This window comes from Clavelina lepadiformis, chromosome 7 (assembly GCF_947623445.1).
Source record: "Clavelina lepadiformis chromosome 7, kaClaLepa1.1, whole genome shotgun sequence".
NCBI classification, from domain to species: domain Eukaryota; kingdom Metazoa; phylum Chordata; class Ascidiacea; order Aplousobranchia; family Clavelinidae; genus Clavelina; species Clavelina lepadiformis.
The window spans coordinates 14,664,504-14,687,567 of NC_135246.1; the positions used below are offsets into that span (position 1 = coordinate 14,664,504).

The 23,064-nt window shown below is 36.6% G+C and overlaps 4 protein-coding genes across 6 annotated transcripts; 2 read left to right on the forward strand and 2 right to left on the reverse strand.

The window, feature by feature from the left end:
* Positions 1–672: 672 nt before the first annotated feature.
* On the forward strand, positions 673–5,037 carry LOC143464594 (uncharacterized). Its single transcript, XM_076962461.1, has 12 exons — positions 673–906; positions 1,944–2,065; positions 2,237–2,320; positions 2,559–2,713; positions 2,843–2,903; positions 3,036–3,160; positions 3,225–3,296; positions 3,367–3,484; positions 3,569–3,997; positions 4,281–4,330; positions 4,408–4,482; positions 4,599–5,037. The coding sequence occupies exons 1-12, from the start codon at positions 738–740 to the stop codon at positions 4,690–4,692; spliced, it is 1,554 nt and encodes a 517-aa protein (XP_076818576.1). The 5' UTR covers positions 673–737; the 3' UTR covers positions 4,693–5,037.
* A 149-nt stretch (positions 5,038–5,186) lies between these two features.
* LOC143464596 (branched-chain-amino-acid aminotransferase, cytosolic-like) lies at positions 5,187–14,548 on the reverse strand. 3 transcript variants are annotated; one of them, XM_076962463.1, is made up of 11 exons: positions 14,446–14,548; positions 7,968–8,111; positions 7,829–7,864; positions 7,525–7,728; positions 7,200–7,310; positions 7,017–7,136; positions 6,757–6,920; positions 6,530–6,672; positions 6,025–6,182; positions 5,712–5,858; positions 5,187–5,407 (listed from the first exon to the last, which is right to left on the reverse strand). In XM_076962463.1, the coding sequence occupies exons 2-11, from the start codon at positions 8,031–8,033 to the stop codon at positions 5,357–5,359; spliced, it is 1,200 nt and encodes a 399-aa protein (XP_076818578.1). In that variant the 5' UTR covers positions 8,034–8,111; positions 14,446–14,548; the 3' UTR covers positions 5,187–5,356. The 3 variants fall into 3 exon arrangements, with proteins under 3 accessions (XP_076818578.1, XP_076818580.1, XP_076818579.1); XM_076962465.1 differs by lacking the exon at positions 14,446–14,548 and adding an exon at positions 12,104–12,176; XM_076962464.1 differs by lacking the exon at positions 14,446–14,548 and adding an exon at positions 9,390–9,494.
* LOC143464595 (branched-chain-amino-acid aminotransferase, cytosolic-like) lies at positions 8,385–17,639 on the forward strand. The gene is made up of 10 exons (XM_076962462.1): positions 8,385–8,626; positions 11,183–11,215; positions 12,128–12,331; positions 12,548–12,658; positions 14,174–14,293; positions 14,457–14,620; positions 16,691–16,833; positions 16,916–17,073; positions 17,151–17,297; positions 17,381–17,639. The coding sequence occupies exons 1-10, from the start codon at positions 8,564–8,566 to the stop codon at positions 17,435–17,437; spliced, it is 1,200 nt and encodes a 399-aa protein (XP_076818577.1). The 5' UTR covers positions 8,385–8,563; the 3' UTR covers positions 17,438–17,639.
* Positions 17,640–17,775: 136 nt separating this feature from the next.
* On the reverse strand, positions 17,776–21,546 carry LOC143464597 (NADH dehydrogenase [ubiquinone] flavoprotein 2, mitochondrial-like). Its single transcript, XM_076962466.1, has 6 exons — positions 20,951–21,546; positions 20,619–20,744; positions 20,133–20,320; positions 19,680–19,887; positions 18,967–19,043; positions 17,776–17,958 (listed from the first exon to the last, which is right to left on the reverse strand). Exons 1-6 carry the CDS (start codon positions 20,984–20,986, stop codon positions 17,865–17,867), a joined length of 729 nt encoding a protein of 242 aa, XP_076818581.1. The 5' UTR covers positions 20,987–21,546; the 3' UTR covers positions 17,776–17,864.
* Positions 21,547–23,064: the final 1,518 nt, after the last annotated feature.

Here is a 23,064-nt window from a genome sequence, read left to right on the forward strand (position 1 = left end):
ACGATAATATGTTTTAATTATTTTATTTAGTATATTGGAATTACTTTCTTTAGTATATATATAGCTTCCTGTTTCGGATATTCATATGGATTAACCTCTGTTCTGGCACATTCTGAATTTTTATTTTCTGATTTAAAATTATCCAGTTTGATTGCTGTATAAATTAATGCAGTTTATTTGTTTCTTGTGTGTGATATTTCCAGTTTTTTATTTTTCTGTTTTGAAAGTTCCAATTTATTTAAATTTGTAACTGATATGAATTTTTATACATAGGGCCCCACTTGAGTTTGTTACAAATTGGCAGGTGCACACATGATTATTTGTCTACCAGCCTAAGATAAATATTTCTAAATTTTCAAAAGTAATGTATAATATTATTTGTGTACTTTACAAGGCTCGCTGTCTGGTATGGACCCAAGGTGAATTTTGTGTGATGCATACACCGAAGGTCAGTTTGGTGTGCTTAACTAGTACGCCAAAGACAGTTGCAGTTGTCATGGTTTCAAGACGTGATTTGAAACAAGGCAGACATCGTTGTTGTGTTCTTAGAGATAAACTGCGGTTTGACACCCTGATTTAGGCTATTTCAAAAGTGAAAAAAAAACATCTAGACAAGATTACCAATTTCAATTATTTTTAATACATGTATACTCTTTTAATTTTCAGGTGTAATGAATTAGCAAAAGTTTGTTGGGAAATAAATTCCCGTTAACTGGTAGGCCTATTGCTTTCAAAGAATGGAAGAAAACAGTGAAAAGAAGAATGGATCCTCCAAGTATAAAGATATCCTGAAAAGAGCAAAAGAGTCTCGCAATAAGCTTGAGAAAAGTTTTAATAGCTCACAGGATCGAAGTTTCACTGCATCGGGAATTCATAAGAAAAAAAGACATCCTAAGGATGTTCTTTGTATGTTCAGTTGTTTGTAAACTTTTTAATCCAGTAGCCTAAAAGTATCAAAGACAGATGTTATATCTAGGGCTGCATTGTTTTAACACAGGTTTTCCAAAACTTGGGATCATGAGCTTTAGTACCCTCCAAGTCCAATCAGTTTTTAACAAAATGGTTTTATATTTTTTATTGTTTAAGACTAATCTTTGACATGTGAAGTATACCACCCTCAGTTGCAAATATGAACTGCATTTTTTGTCTAGCATTATTTGGTTACCATAATCCCTAAGTATTGCAACATCTTTTTGATGACAACAACACTATCACACCAAACAAGTCTTAAAAAATGTCCAAAGTAGTAAGCGTGAACTATTTGCTACCAGGTTGTCGAACCGGAACTGAACCTAAACATTTAAACCGGTTTGAGCGGGTGATTTTTGAAAACTGAACAGGAATCAGAACCCAATACCGGTGCATTAAATTTGCCTGAACCCAAACCAAACCAGAACTATTGAAGACTAAGAGAAAAAAATGAATCAGATTTGAACCTTTCGCAATTGTAACCACTTGTTCAGTACAATATTTTCATCCGAGTTATAGAAAACATGTTTCCTTTGCCTATTTCCAAACGTAGAAAACCTAAACTAAGAAATACCCACTCATGATGAAATTCCTTAAGGTAACAAACTGCTACTTGAGCAGTGTAATTAGCTAGACAATGTCATTTGAACATGGAGCGATCCTTATATTAGCAATTATAATTAAATTTCTTGCTGAACCTAAACCCGGTGCGGGATGAATGTGTGCACCCGATGCAAACGTAACCCGGAGTAGAGCGGTTAAAAAAAATTTGTAAAACCTGAACCGAAGTTAAACCGTTAAACACTGCAGTTGTCTCCCTGTTTGCAACACAAAATATTAACTAGGTGCAATTGTTACAAAAGATAGGTCAAAGACAAAAACATGACAAGCAAGAATTATGCCACTAAAATTAAAATGGGCAATGATATTTGCTATTGCAGTCTAGAAACCAACCAAAACTATTTTTCTTCCAGCTCAGTCCTTTGTCATGAGACAAGCATCTGCACTTTCTACTAAAAACAAACAGCTGGCATTTGCTTTGGCCCAGAGACACAAACAGGTCAGCGAGTTGGAGGAAGCAATGGGGATTGCACAGGTTTATTGACTTACAGCTTGGACGTTTGTGTAATTAGTAGAGTTAATGTCATACGTAACAGTAATCAACTACTTGTAAAGCTTGAAACGGTTGGATTTCCTTTTTGTATTTGAACATTTTTAACATTTTTGAACAAGACATTTTTTTGTATTTGAAAATGTGATTTGGCAGAGAAATATGATGACAATGGGGATAAATCTAAATTCACGCGAAGTTGCATTGGATGCTACATTGCTGGAGTTGAGAAAAACAAAGGTAAACCCTGTATACAGTTATTCCATGTGCTATCCATCAATAATTGGGTCGCCATAAATGCAAGTTTAAGGTCTGTTTTGTAATGTTATGAGCGTTTTGATTTGACAACCCCTGACGGTCATCTGTATCTTGCCTTGACTGTTATAATTATGCTTAACAATTAAAAACATAGATGTATATGTATAATTATATGTACTGTAGTTGTTCACATTTAGAGTATGTTTTTGGACACAAATAGGAAGAACTAATAAGAAAAGATGAACGTTATCAATCATTGCGTTCAAAACTTGAAGAGTTAAAGCCAAAACTTAAAGAATTGTATGATGAACCTGAAGAAAACATATCAGCAACTCGCAATACGAGCCAGTCTAGTAGTTCTTCACTTGAATTCAGGTATGGAAACTGCGACAGAAAACGAAGATGGATAACTTTTTAGCTGGTATTGTGTGCAACGAATGTGTATGATGTTCAGAATGAAACCTCTGCTTTACAATTCAGGCAACTGTGTGTTTTAATTTTTAGCTTCCAACCTAGAAGAGTAGCTTCATCCAAAATAACGACTAGAAGGAATCATAGCTCAAAGGTAGAGAAGAAGACATTTCTCGCTCTCTATGTCATTTGCCTATGCCTATTACAAGTCTGATTTGATTTTCACCTGGCGAGTTGTTTTAAGGATTATGTTGTTAAATTTAGTTTCATTTGTTTTTTGTTCAAGTGGCATCCCGATTTAACAATTGTGCAGGAAACGAGTCTCAATCACTCTGACCTGGAGGAATCGCTTTCAAATTGCACAACACCATCTTCTCTCAACTCGACCATTTATCCAGACGAGTCTGAAAAGTAGGCTACATAATTGCATGTCATAGAGATTATTATTTTTCTTTATACTGTCATTTATGTGAAGGTCCCCTTTGTCTAATATCACTCTACAAACCTGGATCAACATGACTGAAAATGATGTCGCTCCAGTGAAAAGGTTGGTATTAATTTTGAAGGCAGCAGTGAAATCATGCCGCACATTCTTGCAAGTATCTTTGTGTTTGTAGGAAGAAGCGGCGAACATCACTCTTTTCAGATTGTAGCTTTGATCCCGACTCCTTTAATCTCAATGATCTTCCATTGGAAGAGGATGAAGAGGCAGAAAATATCAAAGAAACTGTTAATGTAACGGCTGCAATATTTATATGCTTAACTTTTAAAGTGTTCCCCGTTAACAACTATTTCTTACAACAATGATTTTGTCTCTAGAGTCTTGCAGATTGTGGGGATGGATGTGAAGAAGAACCACAAAAGTTGACCAAGCAAAAAATAGCTCACAGTGATAAATCCACAAATCAGTTGGAGCAGGAAAATGTAGAAATTGTCACCAAAAAGCCTTTAAAAAACTCACAACACCCAACTTCATCAGATGAAAGCAGTCTGGATAAAACAGATTTGTCCGTTATTTCTATGGAGCTCACTCAGCCCATTGAATCATCCATTTTCACCGGCAAGAAAGCATCCAAAAAGGTTAGATTTAAAAACAAACCCAAAAAAGCAGTGGCAAAAAAAATAAAAACTCAGAAAGAAGGGAAATCAAATAAGGAGAATACAGCTCGGAAACTGAACACGGTTGAAAGCGAATACTTTAACTTCAGTAGTGATAGCTTTATCACCAACCCGGAGAAGAGAATTAAGGTAAATGACTTTCTTTTCTGGATCTTATGAGCACTACGTTTTGTTCTGTGATGTAAAATTTTAGGCTTTTTAATTGTAGATCCTTTACTATATGACTTTGTGATACCAATAAATTTGTGATTGTGAAACCGGCCATCATAGATAAAATATATGTAACATATGTTCAAGCATCACTAAGTGTAAGCAACTAATCGGTAAATGGTAACACCATGACAGTTATGTTACTTACTGTTAGCCGTTCTTAAGCATTGCCCAAATTTATTTTTGACTTGTTATATTCCAGCTCTCCAACAGTGCTAATGTGGTGTTACCCATGGCCGACGTCACAAACAAGTAAGCTGGCTTCTTTTTGCGTTTTTTTTTTGTCCTAGACTTAGCAGAGATGCTTTTTAAACCCGTCACTTACATAGCTTGCAGGAAACAGTAGGTGGACGTGTAAAACGAAGAACAACCCCAGTGTCGTATGTGGAGCCAAAGCTTAACCGGTGATAATTAATCTATCATTGCGTGTTTTATTTGTTTCCTGCGCTTAAATGATATGAGAATGTATTAAAATGATTTTACGACGTTTATGCAGTATCCTGATTATCTAATTTTGCAGCAAACTCCGACGAGGCGACAAGAATTCTGACGTAACATTCTGTAGAAGCTTGTCGCCAAAGCATGGAAGGAAGCCTAAGAAGTTAATGGAGTAGACCAGGGAAGATACACTCAGTATGATTTCTTTTGAAGAACGAAGCTTTTGATCTGTTTTTAGTCGTTTTAGTGCCATTTGCCCTAGGCCTAGAGAATTGAATTTTCTTTCTTTTGTTCTAGACCCATTTCTCATTAGTTTACTGTCAGCTGTAGGGTATCTTCCTTAACTGCACACCAAAGAAACCCCTACGGAGTGCTTTTATTTATTGTATATAATCCTAATCTCTACAACATTCTTTTATCGTTTTTAATACTTTTTTCATGTTTCGTGAAATAAAATTGTACAAAACATTGACACACATCGTATCTCCGCCTGATCGATGTAATTGTCATTTGACTATTGACTTTTGACTCTTACCAGGTTTTAATTTAGAAAAATAGAGCCCAATAATCGTTTAATACGAGTTGTTTTTTCTTGAGGTTATTCTACTTGAAGATAAAAGTATTTAGTAAAACTTCATCTTTGTGGTAAACTGACACCATCACTCAGCTCTCTCACTGTTCGCATATAATCTTATGCAGTTCCCTTTTAAGAAGGATAAGATCAGTAAAATATCAAGACGAACACAAGCTCATCAAGGACTGGAGTTCAGAAGGAAGCAAAGAAATAAGAATTTCGGGATTGGAAAATATATCTCGTTATTGTAGTTGCTTGCGGCGATGTTAATATTCCTCAACAGTCGTATAAGCCCACTCGTGAGAAACTCTCCCGTACTAAAAAATATTGCTTTAACCGTTAGCAAAATTCTGCTACTAAGTTATTTGGTATTTCAACCAAACGTGCATTTCTATTACATTTTTAGTGGTACCACATATTCATATAGTATATGTAGGTGATGATGCTTGTAGTGAATCGATTAGTTTAGCACTAATTGCCGGGACTTTCGTCATGTAGCCTACACCGTATAATGCCCAACATAATCACAATTATCTCTGTTGAACTACAGTAAACAGTATGAAATCAATTTATTGCGTATAAGTTATATATTGATTGCGCTTTTTTTGCTTTAAAATTCACCTGTATGTCCGCCAATTCTTTGTAAAAGCGACCTGCAACGTAAGGTCCATTTTCCATAGTGGGAATGTGCAAATTTGTGTCTTTGTAAAGGATACGGTCGATAGGGCACACGACACATGCTGTTCCTGTACCAAACATTTCCAAAACCTGGAAAATAACGAAAAATCATTTGAAGCAAAATATAATCTTTTCCTTACCATCCTTCTTCGTAACCTTACGGCATAAAAGTAATCTGGTTAGGCTTTGTCATTTTTTCTTTTATGCTGACGAAAACACTAGCGAATAAAGTATAGTTTGCTCATTATTTTCATACTCGATTTTCGTTCAAGCCCATGACAACGTCATTCATCGTAATTTTTCTCTCGGTCACTTTGAATTCTCCCCATTGGCGGGCAAGATCTATGAGAGAACGCCTGGTGACACCAGAGAGCACGATTCCTTCATCCAAGGGCATGGTGGCAAGTTCTTTGTCTGTGCAAATTCACAAAAAATCTCTTGGTTAATTGCTTTTGGGTAATTTTGTTTGTTTTAGTAATTTTTGTGGTGGTAATTACATGTCTACAACGTACTTAATGTGTTGCGTTGTAGACATGTAATTTCCTGTTGGTTGATGACAACGCGGTGAGTTATATGTCTAGAGAATGTACACGTAGAGCGCGGATTTTACGTGGTTTGGTTTCATAAAGCAACGCCAACAACATAATTTCAATATTCAAATCGAAATTAAATTTTAATATTTTGATTGATTAAATATCAATGATTAATTGGTTTTTGATTGGTTTAGCCCGTTTAAACGCCAAAACCATTCAAGTACAAACCTCCGTTTTCATTGATCCAAAACATGAAAAAGTTCATCGTTCCAACCTCGGTAATTTTCTCCTCCTTCCCGTACAACCAGAGTACCTGCTGGCACCCTCTACTCGCCGCTTCTGCCTGGACCATGATCGTTGGACCGTAATTGCTGTCGGAAAATTATCGCATTGAGATTTCTATTGTTCATAGAAGTTGACGTCATTATGATGTCAAAAATGTAAAAAGTATTTACCTTCCCAACTTGTATGCACCGACGCCGCCTTTACCTGCCCTTACGTAACTTGGATCAGCCAACAGCGATATGGGGCTAAAGGTACCCGTTGCAAAATAGGGACCGACTGGACACATTATGCAAAGGAACTTAGCCGTGTTTGGCCGCTTCAAAGCAAGAGAAATCTGAAAAATTAAGTAAACAACAAGCTGCTAGCTGCTATGTTGAAATCAATGTTATTGATTCTGTTGGCGCTACGTGCTCAGGTATAGACTATATACCTCGGTGCCGATCATAAACGGTCTGATGTACAAAGATGCTTTTTGTGAATAAGGCACCCATTCTTTGTCGACTCTGACGAGCTCGCAGATGCAGTTTATTACCTCTTGCTTGTCGAATACCTGTATTGAACCCATGTTGCGTTATCCACGAAGATGATACTTCATTCGCAATTTCATTCTAACCGGTAAACAAGCTCTTTCGGCCGTATATTTCATCCGCTTCATATTTTCCATTGGTCGAAAAATGTTGATCCTATTTCTCGCGGTGCGATAAGCTTTAAGCCCTTCATATAACTGAACGAAGATTACATTGTAAGCTGATAAAGCAAGTTGGTACTTCACATGGATAAGGTACAACGTACGATGCACTTTTAATGAAGGTTTTGTTTAAGCAGTGATTTCCACAATAGAACTAAGTAAAATATTCTTGTTGTTCTGCACGCAGAATCTTTATAGTACCTTAATTAAAAACATTAAATTGCCAATTACAGTATCACGTAATGTTCACCTCGGTGGAAAATTGTAAAACAGACGCAGCAGGATGTAAGCCCACGTCTTCGATGGGTTTGATTACGGGGATTTCCCATCCCTTGACGTCATCCCAATCCACCATAAGCATGTGATCGGTAAAGTTTGTGCCAAACTTGCAAAAATCAGAGTTGGCTGGCTTCGGTTTAGGATTCGACGTGTAGTGGTACTCGATTTCAGACGCCTATATATTTAAAAATCTAAAATATCATTTACTTTACATCTTGATAAAAAGTGGGCACCTTGGGCACCTACATTATTTTATACATTTATATATTTTTTACCTTGAAGGAGTCCCGATGTGCCATGCATTGCTGCACCTGCAAAAATAAATAAATAAAAATGCTCGCTCCTATTTATCAGTTTTGAAGTTGGATTCCTTATAAAGTGGTTTATTTATATATTTGCTTTACAGTTTCTTACCAAAGCAAATGGAGTTGACTTTGAAAACTTCAGTATTTGAACAGCTTTCATCCAAGTATACGCCATAAGGTATACGTAGTAGTTAAATCATCAAACGATCAATCTTTGTTGTGGATGAAATCGGTGATTTTCAAAGTGTCTGTACTACATTTATTGTATAGAAATCGTTATGTTATTGATAACTAGCAAAAAGAAATTGGAACTTAAGTTTTAATGTAAAAACCATTGAGCAAATTTGGGATTAGCTTGATCTAAATGTAAGCAAGCCCTATGAGGAAAAGTATAGTGTAATCAGCTTCTCACTGTCACTTGCATGAACTCATTATTTATTATCATATAGAGCGTGACAGATGATTTGCAGAAGCCGATTGGTCAACAATGTGTGATATGTCATCGGTCACACACCCCAAACGTGCATGCAGTGTCAAGCAAAATGTTGGCGTAGACGTTACAATGCATACGTTTATCCGGTTTTATATGATTAAAAGAATAACGTAGTATCATCGTGAGTGATTGTACTGTAACCAGTTAGAAAACAAAGGGTGGATTAACCTAAAAAATCTGGTGGATGTTCTTGCAACCAGGCCAGATAAAAGATGCTACAACTTGTTAGATGTGCACGCATTCTACGACCGAAAAAAAACGGAACTCTAGCATCGGTAATATACTTTAATAAACGGTAAAATTACCCATTATCCTTGCAGTTTGTGAATATTACTTTAAATCTAAGAGTTTTGCCTTAGTCTAGTAAAAATCAAGGAGTTTGATGCCGCTGGTTGCTGGTAACAAATATTACTTATCGCTTTATCGGAATTTGTGCAGTTTTATTCTCAAGATTTAACCAGGCGACATCGTACCAAACGTAGTGTGCAAATACTGTCAAAGTATACGAGTAAGGTAGCATCAAACTTGGTCAGTTTAAATTAAAGTATTCAAAAACAAGATAGTGCCCACAAAAATGTAGGCTACTACAGTTTCAAAGATCTTCAAGTCAGACGAAAGGCTTGGGTATAATGACTGTTAAACATTTACTATTGATGTTTAGACATAGTTATACAGGGTGATATGACGATAGGACTGGAGCACTACACCTTTCGTAAAACTACCTCCGAAATAAAAGACAAAGAAAATTAAATGATTTCTTACATTTAAAAAAAATGTCAGCTACACGAACGTTTGCTTTTATTTTTTTGCAAATACTTCCTGATCAGGTTTTGATTATTAGCGAACAATGTTTGTCATATTACGTATAGAAGTCATACAATCACGAAGAATTAACCTTATATGGCGATGACAATATGTTTGCATAATTGGTCTGAAGAAAGCCACAGCAAAAAGAAAAAGGACTGAAAACTAGGCAAATTTTCCAAAACATTTTGGTTTAACTGGTGAACGAAAGCCTTTTAATTGCGCTATGCTTACCTTTTTTGGAGTCTGCAGGTGTAGACCCACTGGTTTTTGTAAAGACTTGACTTAGCCGTGTTAACGTGAGAATCTCGATTACATTGACTCTAGTTGCAACCCAAATTAATTCAAGTCGTCATAAAATCATTTTTAATATTTGTAAAATACTTTCTTTAAACATCAATATGTAACATAATCTATATTGAACGTGCAAAAACGTCATAAATGGTTAAAATTGAACAGAGTGGCTATTTCGTCGTAAGTAGGTCACGCAGCCCTTTGTTAAAGATGGGGGATTAAGAGAATGGGTATATGCAAAAAGTCGATTTAAGGTATTTAGGGTTTAGTTGAATTTAGATTTAGATTAAAAGGAAGATTTACTTTAGGTTACTATGCTAAAAGATTTGCGTTAGGTTAACAAGAAGCCATAAAAAAACAGTTGAATCGCTGTGCCACCAGTGTCTGAAGTACAGCTTAGTCACTACGTATAACAAAAAGTTGATCGTAAATAACAAGGCAAGACTCGGTGAACATGGCCGACTTGATTTGATTCGACATGCTATTGTAATTAAAATGACTTGACTTGACTTGACTCGTAAGCGTAAGCATACGCTTGCGATGTTAGTGACTTGATGTTCTGCACAACCATTAAGACGTGTTGACCATCAATACTGTTTTATATCCTTAGAAGATCCGGTTTGACCCTAGATCATCTTTTTCCTAAAATTCGAGCTGTGGTTAGACAGGGGTCGACAACATAATGTCAACTACGATAACGTACTATTGTTGGCCACGTTTTTAAGCAGAGTTTAAAAATAGTACTTCGAAATATTTCCTGGATTGGATAGAAAGTAGGTCAACATAAACTGTATTCAAGTCATTTGCACATGACCGCTACGGCCTCGTAAAGTCATATCCAAAGCGAAGAGTTCCGGTAGTTAACTTTTTAACGCAAGTGTACATTCTTGCTTTTTTCGGTTCCAAACAAAAGGCTAGCACAAATTATTATAACACAATTAGGAAATCTGTTTTCATAATGTGACTCAACTCGAAACTTCTTTTGTTTGTCTGTTCTGACAAGCATGCGATGCAAATTTAAAAAACTGTAAGATGTAACTCTGTACCCTGTAAGATAGGCTAATGATGAAATTGCGTGTCACCAAAAACTTAGAAGGACTTTTATGTTTTTTGCGTGTCACGCGCAAGACATTGAACAAACCAAAAAAGTAAAATCATTACAGTATCATACATAGGGCACTGTTAAGTCGAGTAAAAAGACCCTACACCAATAAAGCTGAAAGACATATCAATGACCCAGATTCTTGAAAAAAAAACATTGCTTATATTAAAGCAATAGAGGCCTATAGTTTCCTAGACATAAAAGAATCAACAACAAAGGCGACATACTTTAATTCTGAATGGCATTATCGTAATTTTGTGTTGAAGGTTGACCTTGTACAATTATAATAACAATGAATCAAGCTTAGGTTGTTTTTCGTAGATTTTCGAAGTACTTGGTACAGGCAGGAGTGTGGTGCTGTCGGTGCGCTGCTCCGACACTTCTGCTATATAGGCGACACCTATCCTATAAACACGAAATGTGACATATATTAAAACAGTATAGGAACCAGCGGGCTTCTTTCAGACCCTACAGAGCCGCGGTAGGCTACCTGCAAACGTGGCAAAAATCCCCTGGGTACAGGTAGACACGTGCCTGATGGTCTCCTCTCGATGTGCAACACTCTGCATACCATTAAATATACAATAAAAAAGCCACTTGATTTAAAACGTAGAAATTTTTATTTTTGCAGATTCAACCTCACAGGACTCATCTTTCATTCAAGGTAAGTCGAATTTAATTCAAATAGAAACTTTTATGGATGTTTAATCAAACGTTTCATTGAGTTTAGTTGCATAACAATGCACATTCACGATGGATGTTCATGTTCATGTAGTGGTCATGGTCATGCTTCAGAAAAAAACACCTATAATAGTGATAAATCGATAATAAAATCAAATTCTCCGCAATTACACTGTGCTTTGTTACAATTGAACTCTTTTTGCTACAACAGTTGATATCACTTTGGTATGAGTGGCATATTCACGGCCAGTTAAGTTATAACAATACAACATTGCCAGAAAATGTAATAAAAGAGCCTTGCCAGTATAAGTTATATAATATATATAGTCACACGATCTTTTATGAATGGCGAAAAATATAGGAAATTTAACTACTTTTGGAACAAACTGATAGGCACTTCATCCACCCAATATGAGCTGATAAAAAGAACTTAGGTAAAAAAAGTAAGAGGATCTTATAAGAAGTGCCTTGCCCTTGTGTGCACAAAATGACAAAATACAGCCTAGTTAGATTTAGATAACAATGCGCGTGACAACGTCACAGTGTTTATGCGTAAAGAAATTAAGGTTAATGAAGCGTTATCTGATATACATATATATAGATAACTGTATCTCTGATCATCAAACTAAACAAATCCAAACATTTTTTCTGTTAGCTTTACGAGTTTTGAGCAGAATAAACAAATTTTGCATCCTACGATTTGAACCGCTAACTACAACTTACTAAAATGTTTGAGTATTAAGCCACAAATTTCTGCAATTAAACTACTCTATGTGACTAAATGTCCTTAATTTTCGTATAGTTTAAAGTACTGTATCTACCTTGTTTTGACTGAACTAACACAAAGTCAGCTTTGAGTATTGTTAAGTACCTGTTTTGTTTTGTCAACGTATAGGCTTCCGATCTGACGTATCGATTAACTTCACATCCGAAGCCGAAACCTGCAAATCCGGAAGAATGCGCTTTCGGCTCACACTATACCGATCACATGCTGTCGGTGAAGTGGGATGAAGAGAACGGCTGGGGAATTCCCTGTATTAAACCTCTAGAGAACCTAAGTCTACACCCCGCCACATCTGTGTTTCATTACGCAATAGAAGTATATAAGATATGTTTTATTGACATGTTTTGGTCTTTGTCTTATCAACCTGCACCTACTTGCTTTAATCTGGTATTTTATTTGCTATTTTGGGATAAATGAGATGATTTTTAAAGAGTTATTATTTTTCGTTATGATAGTGTAATTGTTAATCTCGATTTTAGACTTTCCGTTATACTACAGTTTTGGTTAAAATTTTTTATATATTCCTCTTAGTTATTCGAAGGTATGAAAGCTTTCCACACCGAAGACAACCGAATTGCAATGTTTAGACCAATGGAGAACATGAAGCGGATGTATATGAGCGCGGAAAGATCTTGTTTACCGGTAACTGCAAAATACTAAACTAAGAGCAAACTTTAAAGGTAATAGGGATAATGATGTAACTTAATTGCGAAAATAAAATGTTATTTTTATTTTAACATTGTTCACTGGGACCTTTCCCATTTTGGAAAGGCATCGTTTTATCCTTTGACAAAATCCCTTGTGATTATATTTCAACTACATTAGTTCTTCCCCACTGGTGGCCTAAGGTTGGGGGTACCCGAGGCAAGGTATGGCGCGACTTAACTTTGGGGGGCCTAAAATAACGGGAGACGCAGCAATCTATCTTAATTTATCTTAACATTTTGAATTTACATGGTACATCGCACATCATTGTCGATGTACCAGAGAAGTTTCCATCTTGCATCGAGCAGTATTGTCATGACGTCTTCCAAAGATTATCATTGGTGTGCATTCTTGCTGTACAAACTAGGGCTATTCAACAACGCCCTTCTTTAGTGCTGTGGCCATCAGAAACCGGGCTGTTGTCCGGGATGGGTTTTCTTTTACAGTGGGTTTCTTTTCCCATCCACTGATGTACAGCATTGAAGCAATTGTCATTCATTAGTTGCTTGGATCACCACCTGTTGTTCGTCTGCTTAATTTTCGCTTTTTCAACTTATGTTTTATGGTTTTAACTAATCATAGGTTTAGTGGCTGTGCTAGTTGTTACCAGCAAATGTTAACGTTATTTCTCTTGAGCACGTTATTAAGCCTTTTGGGCTTTGCAACTTTTTCCTGTTCATTGGCGCGTGTTGGTAACAACTGGTTTGAGTTTTCGTCCCCACTGCGCTTTTGACGAAAAATAAAACGATAGAATGATTGGTCTAACTCTAAGATGTATAAAATTTTGCTTTTCTTTCAAAAAACAAACTGCCTGAAGTTTGTTTGTGCATTCCTTTTCAGTTTATGATTCCTTAAATCTTCCTCTATGGCCCTTAAGATCTTACACCGTTCATTTGTTTGTTGCTACCGAGCGCTTAATACCTCAGAGGTTTGCCAGCAGATGACACAACTTTTTCTTCGTTTTGGCGTTTGAGCGTTTGAGCATCAAACTATTATAAAAGAAATCTCAAAGCAGGAGGGGACCAATTAACACGGAGATTCGATTCACACAACCTATTCTAAATAAAATTTATACAGCTAATTAGTATGAAACAGTAAATGACTCCTGTCCTGAAAAAGTGCGACTAGTTAAAAATATCCGTATGCTAATGTTTATTTTTAAAGCGCGTATACTGAAATAGGGGACGGGGTGGCTCCTTGGAGAGGGGCCCGAGGTGACCACTTCGCTCGCCTCACCCTAAAGCCACTACTGTTCTCCCCAATACATAAGCATTACAAAAATTCTGGAATTTTAGAAGATTCTTAGTTTTCAGAATAATGTCATGCGGGATACAGTTGCCTATGGAAATTGATCATCAGGAAAAACGTCACACAAACCTGTTCGCTATACACGTGGTTGGTTTTTCACATCTTTTCTGCTGCAGAAAATGCAATTTGTGTATATTCATTTAGACATTTGACCAAAAGGAGTTGCTAGATTGCATCAGCGAATTAGTTAGAGTGGATCAGGACTGGGTGCCCCGCTCCAACAAAGCGTCGCTTTACATACGGCCTACAATGATTGGCACAGAGGTATATACAGTCAGTAATAACAAACTAATCATATACGTTGACTTGCACTTTGAATGCAATTTTAGTGGTGCTTGCAAAGTTGCAATAATAAAAATTTGAGTAAGTTGTTAAAAACGTCTTTTCAGTCAAATTAAGCTTCTATTTTGTATTACCTTTCATATAGCCCAGTCTTGGTGTTCAACGAAGCTTGTCAGCTCTTCTATATTGTATCCTGTCTCCTGTTGGGCCCTACTTCAAAACGGGTACCCTCAATCCTGTTTCGCTGCTTGCTGACCCAAAATACATCAGGGCAGCTGAAGGTGGCGCCGGTGCTTACAAACTGGGAAGGTACAGCAGCTTAATGTTGGTTGTTGCAGTGGTCAGTAAGAGGTGCAGTTGCATTGCTTTTAAGTTATAACCGTTCCACTCGATTTTAATCTTACCAGTTTAAAATCTGTTTGAGAAAAGGTTCACCTATAATACGCGGTGATCAATGACCGAGAGATGTAAACACAAAGACCTGAAAGCGGGCTAAGCAGATGTTCCTGCTGCCCTTCTATCAAGTGTTGTATCAAGTATATTCTATCAATTCAATCCCAATCCACTTACAGTCGGTGGATATTTGGCTACAGCCCTAACTTATGCTCTTGTCAAAGCTTCCAATAAAGTAAACTTTGAGTCTATATCCTGAACCTGTTGGCGATGCACTCTACCTATTTGTATTAAAGAGCGCATAATAAAACTATCCGTCTTACCGCCAAAGGGTATTAAACCTTTTCAAATAGGAATAGAAAACATGGTAATTGATCGCTACAGGACTGTAGGACTATGTGTTTTAATAAGGCGGCTAAGTACATATCTATTGCAATGAAATAAAGGTAACGCGTTCTCCAAGTTTTCTTCATACAGTATCATGCAATCCGATTACACATTTCTAATTTCTGAGCTCTTGAATGTTATAAATAACGCCCTAATAGGCTTAAATGACTTTTAACTTAAGCTAAGAAAGACCACGCTTTGATAATTAATATGTTGCATTAACAACCAAAGCTAATTTCAGCAGTAACAAGGTTGGTTACATCCTGGGCCTATTATGTACTTGATAATGAAAGTCAATTAGTAAATCAAATGCGAGTCTTCATGCATCAATTTGTTATCTAGGCTACTTGCCGGTTCTTATTCATTGCCTAAATTCAAATCATGAAACGTAATTAGACAATGTTTTAGGATCAATTTATCAGTTGGTAATCAAAATCGATGATTAAGACCTCCGAATTAAGCCGCTAGTTTAGCAAAACCTATGCTATTTAATGGTATACAGTGGGACCTCGTTAATCCGGACCCCGATGAACCGGAATCCCCGCTATCCGACACAAAACTGCCGGGAACGGATTTCTTCCTATGCATTTTACCCCTTTAATCCGGAAACCCCGCTGTCCGACTCCGACACAAAAGTTTTGGAACAAATGTGCTAAATCAATAGCAATAAAATCCGATAAACCGGATTATTAACAGTTAAGCGAAAATGATTCACGATTGTCCTAATACAGTATTGTTAGTTTGTTGACGAAACAATAGCCGATTATTATCTACGCATAATTACGTTGCGTTGCATAATGACGTTGTAGCAGCGGTGACGGTCCTATTCGTTGTGGCAAGCCACTTTGTCAGTTACAGCTGAGTAAGCCGCACAGCTTTTTAGTCATACTATGAAATACTGTACAGTATTTTAGAAACGAAAAAATAAATTGTTCATCAACACTAACAAACAACGCTTCAGCGGTCGCAAAAAAATACGTACATTACATAGGTTGAGTGCGGCAATCTATTGAAGACATACTGCTGCGACTCAATCGTGCTATCAGCTTTTGATATCGCATTGCGCAAAATTTGGAAACAGGCCTAAGAAAGTTCTAGACTGCTGGTCCCGCCGGAATGCTTCGCCATGCAAGAGCGGTTGTCAAACCGATTTGCGGCCGCATGTTCGTCACTTCTGGCTTAGAGCATTCGTCTTTAATACAGTGGTTCTGGGGTTCGACACTGGGTCGGATCATACAAAAAATATAATTTTATTTTAGTTGCTGTCCAGCCAGAAACTCGGTACTTAGAATTGGAGTAAGGTGCATACTGCGTATCGAACACGGTGCTGCATTTGCAAGATTGATTGATTTTTTACTTTCCAATAATCCGGATACCCCGCTAAACCGACATTTTTTGACGAAACGAAGTGGTCCGGATTAACGAGGTCTCACTGTATATGCAATTCACTTTCCTGTACGTTTTGATCAAAGTTACATTAAGTTTGATTTGTGGTGTATACGCAAAACTATTAAACTAACAGTAAGCTACAGCTCGTAAGCATGATCGTATCGTAGTGTTACAAAAATATTAAACGAGTATTTTGCATCTTCTTTGAAGTAACTACGGTCCGACAATTTCCATTCAACATGAAGCAGAGAAACAAGGTTTCCAACAGGTTTTATGGCTTTATGGGGATAATCAGCAATTGACGGAAGTTGGAACAATGAATGTTTTTGTTTTCTGGATCAACGACCATGGAGGTTAAAGATTGGATGACGGTGTATGTGCATTAAATTGAAATATATTATTTTAATCCAATCCTCGTTTTACTGCATATCCTAGATAAAGAACTCGTCACCGCCTCGTTGGATCGAGGCCTTATATTGCCTGGCGTTATTCGTTCAAGCCTTTTGGAGCTTGCCAAGCAGTGGGGTGAATTTAAGGTTACAGAAGGTGTTATCACGATGGAAGATATCATACTAAAGCTCCAGGAAAACCGAGTAAAGTGTACCGGATGAAAGAACACAATTTTTTCTTTAAACCCGAACCTACAGGCTTGGTAAACGTTTTTTTATAGATTCTGGAAATATTTGGAACTGGAACGGCGTGTGTGGTTTGTCCCGTTGAAAGAATCCGATACATGGGCAAGGACTACCATATTCCAACCATGGAAAACGGACCTTACGTAGCGAAAAAATACTATAAACAGCTGACTGACATACAGGTGACAGGAAATTCATCAGTTCTGTGATTTAATGTCAGCTTCTATGAAGCTACCAGGCTTAAGCTATTTTTTAATGTTCACAGTACGGCAAAGTTCAGCACGAATGGTCTCACACGGTGGTCGACAACGTGAAGAAATAACGCCTCGTTTGGGAACAGCTTTTATCTGCTTTTTGTTTCGTTCATGCTTCTTTTAGTCAATCGCTAACTTAGCCTATATTCCTATAATAAACTTAATCTTTCCTTGCTTGCATTTCCTCGTTTCTGCATTGCGAAGTTTTATAATGGATTCAGTATAGGCTATTCTTTCGCCCATTGTGTATTACATTCGAAATGGGCAGTTTTCCTGGGTTTTGCTTTTTAAACAGATTGAAACTAATTATTACGTAAAGTATGCCAAGCGGGCTTCAAAAAAAATTAATTCCCTAAGACACAATAGAAATTTGAGGAATTTCGAGGTGCATTTGACAGTGTGAGCGTTTCATAAATAAGAATTTAATGGCGGTAAAATGTACACACAAATAGAGAATTTCATAATAACATTGCTGAATCAGCCACTTTCTACACATTATAAGTCTTCACGAACACCAAATCCTGGTCCGGTGGGAGTCTCTGTCAGGGACGTTAAACCAGTCAGCGGTTCAGAGGCATACCGTTTGCTCCTAGATTAAAACATAACATCGAATAAGTCCACCATTTGATGAAGTACTAATTATACACTCATGCATGGTTACATATTTATAGTTATACAGTTACCAATTAAATAGTTTTGTGACATATGAATATACAAAAGTAGTATTTCTCAATTTTTTTGTCCATTCGCCCCCTTTTAGCATTGTAAGATTGGTCATCAACCTCCAGGAAGAGCATTATTGGCATTTAGTGGTTTCCAAAGTTTTTAGTCAGATCTAGCTCATTATTAAAATCTAACTGTTTAGATACGTTCACATATAAAAAAAAAACTATGACTTTAATTTTACTTCAGTGGAAACGAAAAGTTGACCCTTGAGAATAAACTCTAAAACACTACTGACTGTGAAAACAGTTAAAAAATTAGTCACAATAGCAAAAACAGAATCATTTTAGCAAAAAGGTTGGAGTGCAGTGTTACATTTGATTAATGTCGTTGAAGCATTTGCAGGACTATAAAAACCCTATGAAGAGAGACCGAGTAACTATGTGACATACGTTCTTACAACAAGTTTTTGGAAAGTTCCCGTGTGTTAAATAAAGTAAACAATTGAAAATATATTTCCTGACCTTAACAGAACACAGTTTAAAAATAACTAAGTAGCCTAAAAATTGCTGTTACCTGGATGCAATTGTGTCATTGCCAGACAAAGCACTTGCAAAACAAAAAACCTACATTGGCCTTCGTGACCCACGTGCATAGTCACTTGGTTGTCAGTCATTAGACTATTCAATGATGTGAAAAAAGTAAACTTGTCTGTACTCATGTGATTGCGTTAGCCGGCAGCAATAAAAAAATGTCTACTGTCAGTGTTGCGACGCATGCAGTTGCAAATCGTCGCAAATGAGATTTTTAGAGTGAATTCAACCTGGTGTATAGCCACAACATTTTAGTACGACATTTTTTAAACCACAAGATGGCGATTCCCTCACTTTGAGAAACATTGTAATCAAGCTGCAAGATAGTGATCACAACATACCTTGGGCCAGGCTTTGGTGCCCTTCCGGCTATCAAGTCGTCCAGAATTTCTTCCATATCACTAGGCTTTAAATCCTCCTGTAGTGTAAGTTAACATATAGCCTATCTTTATGTTAACCTTTATAGCCCAAGACAAGATGATATAATAAAAACCACAAACAAGTTCAATTATTTAACAAGAGTTTCTCAAAACATGATCCATGACCCTAATGTGAGTAGCTGGCCGTATGTAGGTCACACAGTCTGTTGTTAAAGATAGGCGGTTAGGAGGATGGGTATGCAAAAAGTTAATTTTGGTTAATTAAGGTTTTATTGGAGTTAGATTGGAAGGTAGATTTAGGTTACTATGTTATAACATTTATCTTGGGTTAACAAGAAGCTGAAAAATTAGCTTAGTGGCAGCCTTCTTTTTTTATTTGCAAGCATAACTTGCTCAAAAGCCGCCAAAAACTTTCTTATTAACAATACAGTATATCGTGATTATTTTTAAGTCGCATGTCATTGCGTCAATGTTTGGGCGTGAAAAACGTATGGTTCAGTAACAGTGACCTGAGCTTGCAGGGACTCAACACATTGACATATGCAGTACTAGCATTTTGAAGATAAGGTATTTGTTAAGTAAAATGCAGTTAGCTTTGACATAAAAGAAATAACAAAACAACTTCACAAACATCTAGCAGCAGTTTTAATAACTGACAAAAACATATAACTTACATAATACATGTCATTAATTTGAATCATTGGAGCATTGACGCAGGCGCCAAGGCATTCAACTTCATTCAAAGTAAACATCTTATCCTTGGTTGTTTCACCAACTTTTATGCCAAGCTTATCCTGAATTGTTTTTAAAATATCATCTGAACCACAAAGCATGCATGGTGTCGTTGTACACAATTGAAGATGATACTTGCCCACTGGACTCCTACAACAATAGAAAATAAACTTATTTTGAACAGTTTAATTGCAGCATGGGTACAATTACACTATAATACATCACAAACATTGATTCTATCTTTCTAACTTTATAAATCTATTCTAACACAAATAAAAATCAAAGTTTTTGCATAACAAAAAGAAAACTATTTTTGCATGGAACAGTGGAATAAGTATACAGATAAAGACAGTCATAAATACATATGTATATACTGTATAACGAACACAACAAACCTGTTGTACATCGTGTAAAATGTTGCGACTTCATACACACGCATTGAAGGAACCTGCAGTATATCAGCTACTTTGTTCATGGCAGATAAAGGGAGCCAGCCATGCTGCCTTTGAGCAACATCTAAGATTGGCATCATAGCAGCAACTTTGTGTCCTTCTGGGTAGTTGGCCATTATTGCATCAATTCTCTGTGGAACATAGATAGCAATTTTGCAAGTAAAGAACCGAGGCCAAGTAAGCATGAACTTTTCATCATAATTGAATTTAAGTCCCAAAGAGTTCATGTGAGTATTGGAATTCACGTAGTATTGGAATTTTAAGCAGATATAATCTTAGCTTCGTTATAATTGAAGTCTGGATTACTTGGCTTATCAAGTAACGTTTATAATTTACAATTTTAAATAAAACAAACTAATGTTACATACTACTGTATATATATTTGGAAATCAAAGTTGTACTGAAATAGGTCTAAGTGATAGACAAAACCTTATAATTTTCTGGAGTAAAGTCAAAAGTTATGTCTGAATTATTTTCTGGTGTATCAACATGAGTAAATTTAGCACCACTATGTGCTACACATGTCGCATGAAAGCTTCTTAAACTTTGCTGAACCTGAAAAAACATTCTGTTATCATTTAGTCTTATACGAATATGTGATTTATTAATACTGTATAAAACATATTTCAAGAAAGCACTTAGGCCTACAAGATGATACAGTATCAACAGCAATATGAAATATCGTTATATATTTATTCAATCTACGCTTCAAACATACGTCTGTAGGATCCACTAAATACGATATACTCTTACAGTCTTACCGTTTTTGTCACTGCTTGCCTGAGGAAACCTAGCATTTTTTTAAACACAATAATATGGAGCTGAAAGTTACTACAATAGGCTAGAGCCTACAATAAAAAGTTATTAAAAAGGTATATATGTCAGTAAAATTCTGTATCAATTACCTTCAACTTATACGTACTTAAATTAACTAATTAATTGCCTGGCGTAGTTTTATATGGTTGCTGGCCTGAGAGTTGGGATTAAAAGATAGTTAAGTAGCCGGTGGCCATTATACTGCATGTACAAGCAGGCCCAACTGGAAAGTACGGCAGTTTTTAATAACTCATGTTTGCTAAGCCGCAAATTTTTGTGTGATGGTATGCACTGAAGCCTCTATTTTTTGCTTATTTATTTAACAACGGAGTCGAAATAAAAACGTTTGGTGTGCATGCAGATATCACATTTTTTACTATGGGCAGCAGGCCCCTATACCTACAACAAACTCCGTCTACAGGACTGAAAACTTTAGTCCTGTATTCCAAAGAATAGCCTACCATCCATAACGGCATCCAATGAAATTCGTTTACTTCACTTTTCACTGCAGGACCGCACTAGGTCCCTAGACCTAAGTTTTGTACTAGCATAATACCAGTACTACTAGTAAACTATTGCTGCCTTAGTATTAGTAACGGTAACTAAGATTACTGTTGGCCTAATGGAGTGCTATATGTACCGTATACTTTGCTAAAGGGAGTGACCATTTCCCCGTAAGTAGGTCATGCATGCTGTTGTTCAAGGTAGGCGGTCAACAGGTCAAGTTGGAAGAAAAGCTACGCAAAAATTTGATTTTAGTTACTGGTATTTAAGGTTTTAATGGTCTAATTGTAGGCTAGTATACAAGTTCACAACTACTGGATGCCGTCAAATTGTGACGTCTTCTGGTAGTGCACCTGTAAACTAGAACAGGTTTTGTTGTAAGTAAGATTAAAAGGTAGATTTATGCCTATGTAAAGCTATAACATTTTAACAAAAAATTGAAAAATAGCTTCGAACGCACGATTTTTCTGATGAAATAGTGGCAAACTTTCCTAAATCTGACTAGCTTGATAGACAGGGTTGCCATCGGTCTCAACTCAAAAATAAGGACGACTAGGAATCGAAAGACGAATACCACCTTAAACAGTGCACAATAGGAAAAAGCAACCAATGTTCCTAAAAAAAAATCAAAAAAAACAAGACACTATCTGCATGTTTTTAATTTTGGTATCTCTTTGGTACAAAATGGTATACTAAAGGTTTCAAAATGCCCAAAATACGAATCTCTGCCCTAAAAATAAGGACGCAAGTGAAAATAAGGACATGTCTTAAAAAAAAAGGACAAACATATTTTCTAAGACACGGACCTTTAAAATAAGGACAAATCTTAGAAATAAGGACGGTATGGCAACCCTGTTGATAGACTTCTGAGCCTAAGCGTAGCCTACCCGTACCAAAAGTGTATACCGGTTTGTTCCTTGATTTCATAACATCATAAACCTCACAATAGACTACCTTACCTATTATTTAGGCCTTTGGCTTTAGGGCTATAATGCGAGACCATTTCACTCACATACTTTCCGGCAATCTTCACAAACTTAAAGAAAAATGCCAAACTTTCAATGTTTATGGTTTGTTAAAGCATAGATTAATTTTACAAATTATACATTGTAATGTGATATCTATAGTGAGACGTATGTTGACCAATAGGTAGCGGTAAATGTTCAGAGCATTAATTCCACCAAAAATTGCTCGGTTATCTTTGATTCCTCTACTTGCCAACCAAACGACGCTATAAGCGTTTATGCGGAAGGTTTGGTCATGCGTTGCGAGTTGAGCCGCTTGAGCGCGATGAAACGTCAGTCAGTCGATACGATGCTGTTTACGACGATATGCGAGCGATTACTCTTCCAGAACTGTACATTATCGCATCTTTGTAGTAGTGTTGACATTCTTAAAATCTGCATGGCTTGTAGTGTTGGCACGTTGTACGAGGTTATATAAAGCTTTTAAGGTAAACAAGTGAGGGATTTAGCTGCGTTTTGGTCCGTTACTCTTAGGTTTTAAAAGATATTACAACTAAAGGGAACAGTAACCAACTATAAGTATTACCAGT

Excerpts from the sequence above, each read along its gene's own strand:
- LOC143464594 (XM_076962461.1), top strand. The coding sequence starts at position 738 with ATGGAAGAAAACAGTGAAAAGAAGAATGGATCCTCCAAGTATAAAGAT. Across the intron at positions 3,161-3,224 it reads TATCCAGACGAGTCTGAAAA|GTCCCCTTTGTCTAATATCA; the intron begins GTAGGCTACATA and ends ATTTATGTGAAG. Across the intron at positions 4,483-4,598 it reads GTGGAGCCAAAGCTTAACCG|CAAACTCCGACGAGGCGACA; the intron begins GTGATAATTAAT and ends CTAATTTTGCAG.
- LOC143464596 (XM_076962463.1), bottom strand. The coding sequence starts at position 8,033 with ATGGCGTATACTTGGATGAAAGCTGTTCAAATACTGAAGTTTTCAAAG. Across the intron at positions 6,921-7,016 it reads CGTTTATGATCGGCACCGAG|ATTTCTCTTGCTTTGAAGCG; the intron begins GTATATAGTCTA and ends TTAATTTTTCAG. Across the intron at positions 5,408-5,711 it reads AAGAATTGGCGGACATACAG|TACGGGAGAGTTTCTCACGA; the intron begins GTGAATTTTAAA and ends AATATTTTTTAG.
- LOC143464597 (XM_076962466.1), bottom strand. The coding sequence starts at position 20,986 with ATGCTAGGTTTCCTCAGGCAAGCAGTGACAAAAACG. Across the intron at positions 20,321-20,618 it reads TTACTCCAGAAAATTATAAG|AGAATTGATGCAATAATGGC; the intron begins GTTTTGTCTATC and ends TATGTTCCACAG. Across the intron at positions 19,888-20,132 it reads TTTTACACGATGTACAACAG|GAGTCCAGTGGGCAAGTATC; the intron begins GTTTGTTGTGTT and ends CTATTGTTGTAG.
- LOC143464595 (XM_076962462.1), top strand. The coding sequence starts at position 8,564 with ATGCTACAACTTGTTAGATGTGCACGCATTCTACGACCGAAAAAAAAC. Across the intron at positions 8,627-11,182 it reads AAAACGGAACTCTAGCATCG|ATTCAACCTCACAGGACTCA; the intron begins GTAATATACTTT and ends TTATTTTTGCAG. Across the intron at positions 14,621-16,690 it reads GGTGCTTACAAACTGGGAAG|TAACTACGGTCCGACAATTT; the intron begins GTACAGCAGCTT and ends TCTTCTTTGAAG.